This window comes from Liolophura sinensis, chromosome 1, assembly GCF_032854445.1.
Source record: "Liolophura sinensis isolate JHLJ2023 chromosome 1, CUHK_Ljap_v2, whole genome shotgun sequence".
Classification (NCBI taxonomy): Eukaryota; Metazoa; Mollusca; class Polyplacophora; order Chitonida; family Chitonidae; genus Liolophura; species Liolophura sinensis.
In genome coordinates, this window is record NC_088295.1 from 36,181,490 (window position 1) to 36,196,872 (window position 15,383).

The 15,383-nt window shown below is 37.6% G+C and overlaps 1 protein-coding gene across 3 annotated transcripts; it reads right to left on the reverse strand.

Moving 5' to 3' along the window:
- Positions 1–1,926: 1,926 nt before the first annotated feature.
- LOC135469234 (protein lin-54 homolog) lies at positions 1,927–15,222 on the reverse strand. 3 transcript variants are annotated; one of them, XM_064747839.1, is made up of 14 exons: positions 15,125–15,222; positions 11,906–12,180; positions 10,637–11,598; positions 10,120–10,297; positions 8,487–8,611; positions 7,745–7,933; positions 7,489–7,631; positions 7,127–7,198; positions 6,577–6,722; positions 6,081–6,175; positions 5,172–5,368; positions 3,838–4,013; positions 3,131–3,223; positions 1,927–2,333 (listed from the first exon to the last, which is right to left on the reverse strand). In XM_064747839.1, the coding sequence occupies exons 2-13, from the start codon at positions 11,946–11,948 to the stop codon at positions 3,132–3,134; spliced, it is 2,418 nt and encodes an 805-aa protein (XP_064603909.1). In that variant the 5' UTR covers positions 11,949–12,180; positions 15,125–15,222; the 3' UTR covers positions 1,927–2,333; position 3,131. The 3 variants fall into 3 exon arrangements, with proteins under 3 accessions (XP_064603909.1, XP_064603900.1, XP_064603915.1); XM_064747830.1 differs by having other exon boundaries at positions 11,906–12,294; positions 15,125–15,178; XM_064747845.1 differs by lacking the exon at positions 15,125–15,222 and having other exon boundaries at positions 11,951–12,820.
- Between the last annotated feature and the right edge of the window lie 161 nt (positions 15,223–15,383).

Sequence of the window (15,383 nt, forward strand, 5' to 3'; positions counted from 1 at the left end):
CCAACAAACTCTTTGAAGAAATTTCATTTCTAGATTTCTGACTACATTACATAAATACTAACTTATACAACAAGATTAACACCAAACTCTGGGCTACATGCACATGAGCTTAGAACATTTCTGCATTAGGAGAGTTGGCACACACCCAAGTCTGACCAGTCATTCTCCCAAAACATGGCAGCCTACCTGCAGTTCACTCATGCACACTGTTCAAAAATCTCAAAGAGCAGGGTTCACTGTACTAGGAAAAACCTGTCCTGGATTGCATTATCATGAAATACCTATAAACTTAAGTCTGAGAATTTTGTTACATTAATGTAAGTCTTCACATGTTTCAATGAGACACATGGCCTTGTACTGACTGTAGCATGAATGCTGAACTGACAGGAAGAGAAGTAATACTTCTACATCGCAAGTAATGTCTTATAATGCAACTAACAGGAAAAAATTCTCTACTCGTGACTTTCTCTTTTTGTTTCTTGTTGGAATTATATAAAAGGAACATGAAAGGAGGGTCTAGGAAGGAAACCATTTATGGTACCACCATGTAGTTACATGTGTTCTTGCCCACTTCTCAACAGAATTTCAAACTCGATTAACCACCTGCAAGCCCCATCCATAGAAAAAAATGTATATATAAAAATAAAAAATAATAATAACCCAGCACTTTAATTTTACTAATCATGTGTAACATTATCACCAATGATTGATTTCAGAAAGTGTACAATAAAGCTGAGTGCAGACAGTTCCTCTCATTAGCTTTGAAATGAATAAATTACAAAGAGATTTTTCAATTCAGCTGACGTGGCTTAAAATAAAAGTTGGCTCGGCACTTTGGACTGTCTTAATGAAGGCATTCTTAACTAGTGCTTCCCATGATGGAAGAGTTCTAGAAGTAGTAGAAACTGATGCCTAAGTAACATACTGTTACAAAAGTAAATATTTGTCTACATGAAGGTTACTGTGGCTTGTTTCCTGAATTAATATGCATTTAATACAAGTTCATTAGGTTCTGGTATAAATAAAGTCATAATACAGCTTGTGTGGAGAGGATAACACCTTTTAACTATCCAACCATGCCCCAATGTGAAAGATTTAAATTACACTGAATAAGTTTGTTCAAACTTGCACTGCGACAAGAATTTAACAACTTTAACATCCACATCGTCATTTCAACATGCGTATATGTAATATCTCTTAAAAGAATCAACCATAGCCAAATTGTTCTTTTCAGGTTAAAACTGTAGAGGCTGAGCAAACCAAGCTGAGAAAACAGCACGATGTCAAAGTAACAATATACACAAACCAGATTGGTTTATGCCAAACACCTGAAGCATGAAGTTAGAGTTTTCCACAGTACTTTCCACAATATGAAGAGGCTGTTTATGACTGACATATCAGTACACAGTAAACCTTAGCTTAGCTATAGTCTGGTCTAAGATTTTTAAAGAGGACTTGCACACCGACTATGAATTGTGTGTTTATCAATACAATTATCTATTCTCTTCCCTTTGGAAATTATGAATTCCATGGAACTTCATTGTATAAAATGACCAACAAAATATCAACTATTCAACACCAAGGTCTCTGGACGTGTTCCCATCCATATCAGTAACAAATGGTTTCCCAAACAAAACACTATTAAATGTACATAACATAACCAACTGCTATATACATCTAACATCTATGCAGACGTCATAAAATGATTATGAATGGTTTTCCATGCAGTTAATGATAACTGAGGAGCCAAAGGTAAATAGATTATACATGCCAGGGGTTGACTTCTCTGTCATTCAATAACAGATGGTAATATAACATCAAAACATAACTGCAAGACAGTTTCATACCTGAAAAGACAGTTTCCACTATATATATATATATATATAGATATAGATATATACATGTTATACACAGAATTACAATTGCTATCTGATACATATTTGTACACTTAAAAGTTTAAAAAAGAAAACAATGTTGGATGTGGCATAACAGTGGTGGTAACTCAAAGGGCTGGCAGGATGTTGTGGAAAAGACATGTCAACGTGATGACGATGATGATGGTGAGGTGAATGAATTCAAATAGCCAATGTATATTGTCTGATGCACAGATTCATAAGGCGCTGCATTGATAACCACACATCTGCTGGGTATACGATGAGAACAGAAAGCCAGGAGGCTGGAGTGTACAGTAATCAGTAGTCACTGAGCCCCACTGGTCAGTGGAGTAGTCAGTATTCTCAAAGGGAATTAACCAGCCGCCCAGAGCTGTGGAGTGGACACATCTCTGTCAGCCAATAGTACACCCACCCTAAAGGGGATATCCTCAACCTCTCCTGAAATGCACACATTATAATATAAAATTGCATAAATTATGAGTGTTGATAAAAATTAAAAATTAAACCAAAAAAATAAGTGAATGTCCAAGAAGCATGACAAGCTAAACAACAGAATGTTAACAGTAAACAACGCAGTACTTTAATTAATTCCTCGTAAACTAATTCAATGTATTTTATGCCTGTAATCCTGAACTGCTAATCATTGTCCAGTCTGTAGACTTTAGTTTTAAGATCGTGACTGTATATGAGCATGGGTGTTTATGCTAGGGGCTTGAGAAAGGTTGATCCTGTGGTAAGCAAACCTACTTGTGAATTAAATCATTATTGCCATTATTATTACTAGTTTGTCCACATTTAACTAGACTTTCAAAGTACCACTAACCATAATTCAATTTAACATAGGAAAAATTTGAAAAAGACTTAATAATTGTAAACCCAACAAATTCTGCAAATGTACATCCCATGCCAAATATGCAAAACTTATGCCTGAAGGAAGCGAGTTTAACTTGATCTAAGGGTCCGCGTAGTCAATATGTACACAAAATTGTTATCAAAGAGAAAGCTTGAGGGGGAAAATTTATCATAAATTACTTAGTGGCTTTTAGTGACATATATACATGAGATATATGCCTTAATACATGAGACAGTAAGAAATGATCTAATCAAGTTTTTATCCAGGTTATTATATTCCAGACATTTAAGTACTATGTTGTAGACAAGTAAGACCATATTGTGTTAAATAAAATTAACGTTTTTCACAAAGATTTTACAAGAAAGGTTAAATCAATGCTTACGTTATCCATCACCACCTCCATGCCGTTTAAGAATTCTTGAACCTGCTTTTGTCTTCCCTTGTCTGTTATAAACTTCTGGTATAATAGGTGTATCTGGAAATGACAACACTCATTGTATGATCTAATCATGAAATCATTCCTTATAGACCAGGCAACAAGTATCCAACTCCAAGGAATTTACTGTGTCAAACCACTGGTTCTCATCACAAGCTCACTAGTAACAGCTTTCTAGGATTCCACAAGCCTTCACCTGCACCAATGAACACCTGCTGTGGTTTGCGGATGAGGTGATCAGCAAACTGAAACCAGCCCACCATTGTTTCACAGCCACATCTATGGCAAACCATTGAGGTAAGTGGCATGATATTAGGCGTGACACACAAAATGTAGGAGTTCCACATTCAACAATTACTGATCACAACCATAAATAACAAGATAAAACTTTTAATGCTGCATTGGAAAATGACCATTACCTATTTTCAGTCTAGGCCTTTTTGTCAACAATGTAATACCTGCATAATTACATTATATAATGATATAATAAGTCAAACTTCTTTAAAACTGTTGGCCTCCAGCAACATTTCCTTTTAAGTTAATACACCAAATTTAACACATTATTATAATCCTGAAATAACATACATTCTCAATGTAAGTCATGTGATTTTACAACTTTTCCACCAATGTTTAATCAAATGTACACAATTTACCTTTAGTTTTATTAGCAGAATCTATAATTTGCATCAAACATCGGCCAAACTCCTCAATGACCATACGTTCCTGAACAACTTCGGGCATTTTTAATCTGTCCGCTTCTTCTAGCTGAGCCAGTAAACAAGCACAAGTTGCTTCAGCCACATCAGTCGTCACAAAGGTGTATGGAAGTCTACAATAAAACCCACAAATCTTACCACATTTTTGAAGTATGATATGGATATCATGATTAAATATGAAAAAAAAAATTTTTTTTATCACATTTGGAATTGCTATTTCACTCATACGTCTATCTGGCAGCCTAACTGATGGATGATGAAGCCCTGTTCTTACATACTGTCAAGTTCAGGTACTGCAACTTTTGAGGAGAAACGTGTCAAACACAAAAGCTGAATTCAGAATTTTTGTTCTGAAATACAGTCAAACCTATATTTACTGGCACTTGTGTCTAGCATCTGTCCTAAGCCGTTACTCTCTGCCGCAACCAAACAATGTTCCATGGTAAATGACCTGTAATATACGGACACCTGTCCAACACAGGCAGCGGCCAAGATTTTCCGAAGTGATGACGATCGAACATTTGAAAATTTCAAAATGGCGGCCACAAACTTCAGCAGCTATGATAGTGTTTCAAAATTTGCAATGCTGTAACCTGCCACTTTGTCTTGACCAGTGAAGCTTGTGGTTTACTGGTCAGTGGCTATCAAACCTATTTGTTTTAATGCCCAGCTGGTTATTGTCAGGACACCCAGGCAGTGGGATTAGCTCCATGTAGAGGTCGTCTGAGCTGTAAAAGCCATAAAGTCACAATGGGCACACCAGGATATAATCTGACCTCCTGTGGTTCCGTAAATGAATGGTTTGTTTGACACGGCATCTGGCTTGCTGGCCATTATCATTGTAGTCACCTTTTGTTATGTCTTCCTTTTGGTTTGCTAAAATATGACCTTTCACAAACACATTTTGAACTTCCCGGATTAATATACATGTATGCTATTCTTGTTGTTTCACTGGTAATGGTAAACCGTACAGCTCATTAGTCTAGCTGCGATTCACACTCCATCAGTTTATTGGAATTTTCGTTATCCACGTTGGTCCAACTGGTGCAAGACCATGAAAATGTTGGGTGGAAAAGTGCTTAAGATTAGGTTATATTCAGAAACATAAGATATGTGTTGGCTCGGTCTTTTACCCAGCCTGCGTTATGTGGCCACCTGCCCTGAGCGGCCACTTATTTCATCTTCCTTTTCTGGCCACATACCACAGGTTTGACTCAACAATATAATTTGGTGTCGAAAATGAAAATCTCAGTGGGACAGGAGTGTTTTACCTTTCTCCAGATGATGACGTAGGGGGCCGTGAGGGCACATCTGATATCTGGGAAGAGAGTTTGGTTTTGGCTGCAGCTTGTTGCTGAACACAGACCTCTGCTACATCTGCCAGATCCATCAGCCTCTTCAGCTCAGGCCTCTCCTCAAAGTTCTTACAACCAACACACTTACATGTGCTAGAGCACATTATCTTGGCCTGCAAAGAATTAACAATGAAAATAAATTAAAATTTTACAATGTATTGTTCTTGATAAACAGTTTTCACCCAAGAGGAGCACATCTAGTGGGAGCGGTTGGTGTTGTTCTTTATCGTGGCTTGTGAACATCACATACGTCAGTTTTCATGGTTTGTCTTATTCTTTATGTGTGAATTCTTATGTGCAAACCCAAAAGATTTTTGGTAACATTCTTATGCATTATTTTACACTTTGGCACATCAAATATATGCTTGACACAAATCTTAAACATGTAAAAGGCCAAATTTCAAACAACCACAAGACCTTTTTATATCCTTCATGTATGTACAAGTAGATGTCGTTTAACAATGATATTTTATTGCAATCAAATCAAGTTATAATTTCTTATAAATGAATATAAATCAAAGTTCAAAAATCTCTTCTAGCAGCTCCTATTGTATCAGACATTTTCAAACAGACCAATGAAAATTATGACGCTCAATATGCATTTTGTCCAATTTTGCCCAAGTTTGGGTTACATCCCAAACAAACTACCACTGGATATATAATTTTTTTCACTTAGCTGGCATTCCAAAGGACAATTATGATTTTGTGTCCTGTAACTACAATTCTTCTGAACTTAAATTAAAATTATGAAAATAAAGGACATGGTACCAGGCTGACTTAGATTTCACCATGAATTAATACTCTATGCAAACTGTATTTTCTCACCTCATAACACTCACAGTAGTTCTTTAGACAACCAGACCTTTTACAGTTACAACCTTTGTTGTGTCTCCTGTCTCCATCTCCCACTCGTCCTTTTCCTGTGTTAATAACCACATCAGCTAAGTTGCACTACACACACCACTAAAGACATAATTTAGTGTTCTTGAAACATTTTATAATTTTTTTATCCATCATACATAAAAATCTGTTGGATGAAAAACACACACACAGAGAAGAAATCAAATCTTGTATGGTCTACAGTTTACAGCTAATTATATCAATTTGATTTATTTATTTGATTGGTGTTTTTACTCAAGATCTTCCCACTTAAGCTGCAGAGGATGCCAGCATGACTCTCACCAACAGCATTGCTGAACAGCAAAATATTTCCAGGCTATAACATCAGGACTGAAGGTGAAGCTTTCCCCACTTACAACACTTTCCCCAGCTTATCTGGGTAGAATATGCACACATGAAGCTTCTCTATCTATAAACATACCTATCTTTGGGTGGAAAGCCATTGGGTTTCTGTCCAAACAAGCTTTAATTGCCCTTGATCGGCCCTCTTCATGTTCCAAGTTATTAGCACAGTTGGTGCAGTTACAATTATGGCAAAACTCTCCATTTGCAAAACAGTCACAATATCTGCAAAAATATTACCGTATCTGAAGTATTAACTGCACAAACCAAGTCATGTTTATAATATGTAGAAATGGCAGTGGCTGTTACATGTAGTTACCTTCCACATGAGGAAAGACCCATATTATACAGTTACGTTTTTATAACTTTAAGGCTTTACACTTGTTGATACATCTTTTTCTAAATACATTTAAGATTTCTTTCATCTAAATATTCCCCACTAAACTCCCACCCCTCAATATACATTGTGAAATCTCACTCCTAACTTTTCAATTGGCTAAGCAACTACTTACCCTTTAAACAGACATCAATCTTTAAATTAAATCAGACATAAAAACTGAGAGATGTGACCAAGATATCATAATTGACTTTTGTTTTGATACACAGACAACAGCTGCAAATTATCTTACAATTTTAAACACTGAGATTTTGTACAGTTGCAGGGTTTTCTTGGTCTTGCTCCTGTAGCTTCTATTGTGGTTCTGAAAGACAGAATATCAAAAATATTACTCCTTAGCAAACAAAACACATATTCTTTTGCTCAAGAGTTTAAAATTTGAAGTGATTAAATGTTAAATTAAATCAATATGTGTTAAGAGTATAATCCTTAAAATGACTGTTGCAATGACTTCATAGCCATTCCATCAAACAATTCTGAAGGTACGAATTAAGAGATTAAAAGAGAGACTCAGACTGCAAAGGCACATTCTGTAACTGATCATTACATTCTCTTCAACAAATCAGATGACTAGCTGACAGATGATAAGCGTACCCGTTAGTGACATTCCTGGCCAGTGTTGAGGCTGTGATCATGGGGTCACTACTGGCTATAGGAACATAGTCAGTTCTTACAGCCACAGGTGGTGATGGGGGCCTTGTCTGTTGTTGCTGGGGTTTATTAATCTGCTGTCGCAACTACAATAAAAAACAGAGATGTACAGGCTTATTCACAGAACTCCCAAAAACAGCAACCTTGGACTTAAGGAATGAACAAATCTTGAAGTATACCATTCGCAACTGTACCTTACCTGATTTACATATTGAGCAGGTACAAGAGCATAGCCCTGGACTCCTGGGATGTTCCCAGTTGAGGATATAATGGTTGTGCCTGGGGGAAGTTGTGAGAAGCCTGTGTTAGAAGCTGTAGTGACAGGGGCGACTGGTCGAATCTGGGTTACAGCCTGGGCAGGTGTGCTTACAGCAGGCCGGATAGCTACCTGGTTTGGAAAAGGCAAAATTATAATTTATTTGACCAGAGTACTAAAGAATATTTCACTTATGTCACAGCAGTCAGCATTACAGTGAGAAGAAACAGGGTGACACCCAAGGGGAAACCCACAACCATCTGCAGGTTGCTGATAGAGCTTCTCACACCATGCTGGAGACGAAGACAGCACATGGACTTGACTTCACAGCAAACACATTGGTCGGAGGCCTGCGCTGCCACCTCGCCCCCCCCCCCCCCCAAAAGGTGTACATTTCAAAGTATATGGTTACATGAAAGCCTACATATACTTTGACAAATACAGATACAAAATGAAGTTATATGATACATGTATTGTCTACCAATCTTATTTGTGTAATAAGCACATCATCTGCTAAACACTCATCAATATTTAATCCAACTACTGTCAAGTTTGTTTCAGTCACGTATCAAAATGTGAGGGTAACAGAATGGAACAGGTATCTTCAATAAAGATCTACCCAACAAGAACCCAAACCTTGAGCATTAAGCAGTTTCACGGTGGTTATAGCTTCAGGTATACTCACTGGTTGTGTAGACTGAACAGGCACTGTGAGTCTGACCTGCTGGGCTGCTGTGGCTGTACTACTGGACACAGTGGCTGGAGCTATGGGCTTTACCTGGACCATCTGACCACCAGCTGTCTTCAACACTAACAACACAAAGGTTAAATAACATTTTACAAAGAAAAACATATCTACTGTTCAATTGGCTTACACAGCAACTTCATTTTGTATAGACAAATCACAGGGCTTCTTGGTATAACTCACTTTGTGGCAAAGACTTGTATGGATGATGTTGTTGTTGTTAACATGATATGTTATCAGACATTCACAGCGAAAATGGAAACAGCCATGCAAGTCAGAGCCATGGCTGGTGTTCATAGATGGCTCAATGTTCTGTTTGTCAACTGTTTCAAGCTAACGGTATATCAAATGATATAAGCAAACGCATAGAGTATAGAGGTTTCAGTGCATGTAAGAAATAAAGAAAATACAGTCAGAGCATGTAATGTGCTTGACCAGGCTGTCATCCCTTTTTCTATCATTGTTTTTCTTTTACATTCCCTTTCCAATACTGTAATGGAAATTGTAAAATTGGTTTGGAATTTTATCTTGGTTAGGATGGTCTATTCATGTATATAATAGTTGTCTCATTTACCAAGAATGTTAACCAAGGGAGATAAATGTAGGTACCAATAGAAATGTAACTTCAGCTTATGACTTAATCTTTCCACTTATTCTAATTTTTAAAACTAAATGCTTTGGTCTACAATAGGTCAGTATAAAATCTGTTTTCTCCACTCACATTCACAGTGTTTACTCCAAGCTCTTGCTCATATGGCTGCATTTTATAGTGGTGCATCAAGAAATGTGAAATGTTTGAAATTTGGAACTTCGGCTAGGGATTTTTTTCGTTACAAAGGGTGGGAAGCGTTTATGGGAAAATGTAAGGGAAAAATGTGACAGGTTGAAATTCTATTCACCTATCACCTGAGACAGGTTTTATTTTAAAACATTTCTAGCCCTGCACTTGATAGTCCTTGGTTGTAAGCATAGCTGAGGTGTATTATTTAATGGACCTTTCTCCAAACCCCCCAAAAGATATTCTTCTTACAATTCAACTTCAACAATCCCAGAGACTTTCAAAAGTAGATCATAGTCACTGCAATCTATTAGTTCCTCAACATAACTAGGAGCACTTACAGGAGGATAGATTTAGACAAAAGGTCTGATGAAATTAACTTAGGGAAGACAGGGGAAATTAGACAAAAACTGGAAAAGAGAAACAAGAGATGTGGAAGTCTGGCTAAATCTATGTTAATAGTTAGAATAAGTCAATATTGTCAATAGTTCAAAAGATAGTGTTTACAAGGAAATGAATATACCAGAAAAAAAAAAAACATGAGGCCATCCTTAATAAGTTGTGTCTAGGGCTACTAGGAGGATAGGCTTATGCTGTCTGCTATGACAATACCATCAGAACATCTCTGCTAAGAGGGTATTAACCTGTAAGCAAACTCACATTTTACAGTAAAATGACAAATTTCTATTGAGATATATATGCCACGTAGTACATATTTATTAAGTCATGATCAACAAACGCTTGTGACCTTTCATATCTACTTGAAAAAAACTTTGTTGTGACAAGCTGTGCTACCTGTAGAAGAAGTACTTGTTTGTGTTGTTGGTGTCACCAATCGCACGTAATGAAATTTACTTCCTGGTACAGAAATCTGTTGCACTCCAGATGTTGAACTAGCTGGCAGGCCAAGCTGGCTTAAAGGTGTGGTCATACTTGTTGCAGCACTAATACCAATGGGTAATTTGTTAATTTGCTGAAAAGAAATCAATGTAAATATGAGTTACAGCAATTAGATATCCACTACCTAGACATGCGTAATTGGCACTAAAACTAACACTTATACAAGTAAAAAAATGTGTGCAAAGTAAAAAGGGTAGACAATTCATTTACCTTCATTAATGCTGGCATACACTAACAAATATATAACAAAAGAGAAAAAAAAAATATGCAAGATGGCAGAAACAGAACCTGACTACCTGTCAGATATTTTCATCCCCGTGACCTTAGCACTGGGTCAATTTCAGGTGGAGGAAAGTCAAATAAAACACAGGTACATAGTACAAATACTGCAGACATAATCAGAAAATCTTACCTGGTTTGACTGTTTCAGGATGACCTTTGTCGGGGACATGGTAATTGTGGCTGGCTTCATGTTACCTGTTGAAGCTACCACCGTCGTTCCACTCATAGAATTGCTGGTTGCTGCATTTAGCGGGCGTGCTACAACCACGGATGACGCTGGAGCTATTACACCTCTTTGTGGTGACTTGGCCAATGAAACAGGGATCATTGTTATTTTGGGAGGAGTCTTTGCAGGTGATATTGGAATTTTATTTACAATTTTAGTAGGGGTACCACCCAAATTTGTTAATATTTGCTTCCCAGCTGTTGACACAATGCCTTGTGACGAGATGGTTATTGTCTTTGTTGGGGTCATTGAGCCCTGGTTTGGCATATGTGGGATCACATTCATACCTGGTGCAAGGGATGTCACAGAAACACCCTGTGCCTGAAGGGAGCCAAGATGAATCGGAACAACTTGTGGCTGGTTTGAGCCTGGATTTTTAGTGATAATGACCTTAGTAACCATCGGTGCTCCTGAAGTACTGTTCACCAGAGGCCTTTTGGTTCCTACGGTAGGGGTCTTACTGACATTCCCACCAGCCACATTCTGCACTGTTATATGTTTCTGGGGAGATGGTGTTGCACTAACCACTCTTGGGACTGGGTTTGTAGTCCCCACCACCACTGCATTAGCCATGGGAACTGCTGAGCCTGTCCCAACATTGTCAGCTGAGAGGCTGGGGGCATCTTTGGTAGTGCCCCCTCCTCCAGCTGAACCCTGAATTTTATCCAACTCTGCCTGCAGTGCTTCAATTACCTGAGCATCTTCGCTGACCAGCTGGCCACCCAAGTCCATAGAACTCACAGTGGTGTTGTTCGTGCTCACCACAGCACCAGCAGAAATAGTCTCAACACAGGACACTGCAACGGTTGAGGCAGTTTTGGCTAAGACAATGCCATCAGTTTCATCAATACATTTATTTCCTATGCCTAAAACAAAAGACAAAATATGTTAAGTCAATATTTTGAATAACGCAATTATTTAATACACCATATGCATAAAAGAATTATTCTGATAAAACTCATGAGTGCAGTAGATGATATTACTTTGCTTCAGAAAAAATAACACATCATTTGATGCAGAGACACAGTTCTATGATCACCAGATCAAGGGTAAATGACACTCTACGATTTGGCTTACTGATAATATCGTGCATAGTTACCATACTTTAGAATATTTCACTTAGACCATGGCTGGCAGTTTAATGGGTAGACAGACGAGAGCAGTGTAAATTACCAATGTTTTCCATGTTGCTGGTAAACTTTCCCAAATGTGACATACCGTAATGTCATATTGGTAAATGGAGTAAATGGTCAAAACTGGTAAAGTCGTCTCAGTTCAGATCATTTGCCAGTGAAGTCCAGCATTCTAATTCATCTCTGGTTCGTTTATTTGCTTGCATCATCAGATGTGACAGGTAAATGGGGAAATACTCAAGTTTCCGCCATCCAGGTTTGCGGACAACATAATCTTAGTTCAACACTCTGTATCCACTTCGCCCCACTGCATGTCTGTAAATTAGGTTGTGACGTCAACAATGATATCCATGAAAACAAGTCTATAAGGAGGGGGAAGGAGGGAGTCAAGCTGGTTCCATCTCAGGAAGTTCATTTATGGTGTTATTTCTGAACAAGTACACACAAAATACATGTACAAGGGCTGCTAACAGAGAAAACATCCTTTGAAACAAAAAACAATTTTCATGTTTTGCTATAAGTTTCTTCACTTCCCTTAAAACCATAATCTTCATTTTGGACTTCTTTTTCATGTTATTGTATCCTTTAAAATTATTTGCAGTAAGAAAAGAAGTTCTATCTATAACCCATTATGGAAGTCCTGTTGACTCAGTGTGCAGTACTGTGTCTAAGCTATTGTCGACACTGAGGAAGCAGAAGTGTTTTCTTCCCTTTAAAACAAAACTATTGTTTTATAACAGTTATATCCTTCCTCGTTTAATGTACACTGTCCCTATTTGGGGCAGCTCTTCTAAAGGCCTACTTGATCGAGTATATTAACATCAAAAAAATGCTTCAAAATTTATCCTAGATAAACGTAACAATCAATCATCAGCTGAAACTTTTGAAATTTTAAACTTTGAGACTATACATGAAATTATCCTATACCAAAAAAATCTCACTGTTTACAAATCCTTAAATGCCTTCTCCATTAAATCGTTTAAAATTTGCGCCAAAAGTGGCAGAAAGTGCACACATAGCAAAGCTTTGTGTCTCTATATGTATATATTTATATGTGTATAACTTTGAAGTGATTAATGCTTCGTGTAATTTTTTTTGTATTTTTTATTTTATTAACCCATGTGACTGCCGAGTGTTTGTGTGAGTGAATGGAGGGTCTCAGGGAAGATCAATATTGTCATATTGACTGAGTTTGTTACCCTCTGAAAATAAAGATATTATTATTATTATACAGCTATTGCTCTGCCACATTTGGCTTCCTGTTCAAATTATATCTCCTCAGTCCAAATACTGTTGTCAAAAAGTAACCCATACATGTGAACTGGGCTGACATTATTTTCTATGGGCATAACTTGGACAGAAGGCCAAACATAACAAATATTCAAGTGCAGTGTTTAGTTGAGAACAATGGTCTGCCAAGTCCCACACACAACAAAACTGTCTCTTTTTAGCTGGAAATAAAACTGAGGAAAATCAAAAACTTTAGTTTAATGGAGCTGTGTAACTGGTTCATTGCAAATTCACTTGCATCATGTTGATGTGTTGGGACTTGCAACTGTGTTACCCTAGCCCATAAATCTGACTTCACGGGCCGGTTGTTCAAACGTGTATTAAAAGTTCAACCAGGCTTAAATCTGAGCACCAGTGTAGCCCCAAAAGATTCTAACTCCTTTTCTTTTTGTATTGGCCTAGTGACGTTGGAGTCTTGACTCTAAAAGTATTAATTTTGTACGCAACGAAGGTCCAGGCTGATTCTCTTTGTTATCGAACAAGTCTCGTGCAAATAAAGACATCAATCTGAAGACCTGCTTTCAGCACCCACTGCACCGCCTACATATTTCCCTCCTCACTTTAGAATAAATTTATTATTGCCATGAAGGCTTCCACAAAACACGCTCCTCGACCGTGGCCAACATCTTCCTACTGTTCCACTATGAAGCAGGACATGGGCGTAGGCCTACATGTAGCTGCTCAAATGGCGGCCACGGAAGAAGAGCATGTACCGTGGGAGCCTTCATCACAATAATAAATCTATTCTAAATCATGTAAGGGCATATAGAGACGCTGCGGAAAACAGGTGTTTCGGTTCGTGTCTTTTATTTGCACAAGATTTGTTTGATAACAAAGAAGATAGGCCTGGACCTTCGCTGAGTACGAAATTAATACTGTTAGCGTCAAGACTCCAATAACGCTAGGAAAATATAAGAAAAAGGAGTTAAGTCTTTCGGGGTTAACACCAGTTGTGCTCTAATACAAAACTAATAAACTTCACTTATAGCTTCTAATACACTTTTGGTACGGCGTAAAACACCAATCAAAAAAAAAAAAAATCTAATACACTTTTGAACATGCAGGCCCTGTTCATTTAAATGAAATGTGGTACAACGTAAAGGAATGCGTGATTCAAGTAAGCATATAAATAAACATATGACATTTTGGTGCTTTGTACTTGGCAAATACACGATGAATCATCTCCAAAACATAGCAAGTCAACCATGAAAACTACATGTAGTTAACATGCCAATTATTTAACATTTAGCTCCATAAATTACATATCAGAGTGAAAAAAATATTGTTCTTTCACTTCAGTTTTCAGTATAACTTTAATATGCGGAGATACAGTCAAGTTTCAAGTGAGTAATATAATTATTATCTACCTGTGAAGGATGTGTTTACATCCAACGTAACGCTGATATGGTGACTGGTGTTGTATGTTTGACAGTGTGACTGCGAGATAAATAAGAGACTCGTTATAACTATATCACGGCACTCCTGGGGTAACATAAGCTAAGGCGGCCGCGAAAAGGCCCGGTCTGATGCACAACCTTGCCCTGTTCAGGCCAAAATACATTCTATCGACCTTGCCAGCTCAAATGACCCGCCATTCGCCAGATGTCGACTGCGGGGAAATTTAAAAGGCTAAATAGTGCGTCATGTTTTCCCTTCGTCAAAATAAAATGTCTCCGCGGTTCAATCTCTCGGGATCTAAGAAACACCATTCACAGACTTAACGTACAGGACCATTCACACAAAAGCTCCGATGTTTATTGTAATTTGCATATTTCTCGTCTAAAAGTTGACGTAAATCGGGGAAAGTCTCCATATTTTTCTCCACCCAAGGGTAATCAAACGATGTTTTTGAATAAAACTAAACACTTTTAAGGGTTCAAAAGTACACTGATGTCATGTGTGATGTTTTTACGTTTTACACTGAACAATAATTGGGTATTTATTCTCCATATATGTCACAAAAACTTACCTGTTCTTTCCACAGGCATTCTGTGTTTGTTCAAAATCACGCGCCCACCATTACCATCCCATAATAGGCACGCTCAGACGGTTTTCCGCGAAGTATTTACACAATCTGTCAGCAGAAATAAATTCCATCGTAAAATTATATAATGCTGACTAATTTTTATTTTTTTAATTCGAGCATCTCACCCAAGAAAAAGAAATTTTGTTACGTGCCTTTTTACACGGTATTTTATCCTATCATTATGCTAGTCAGATTGGTTTCA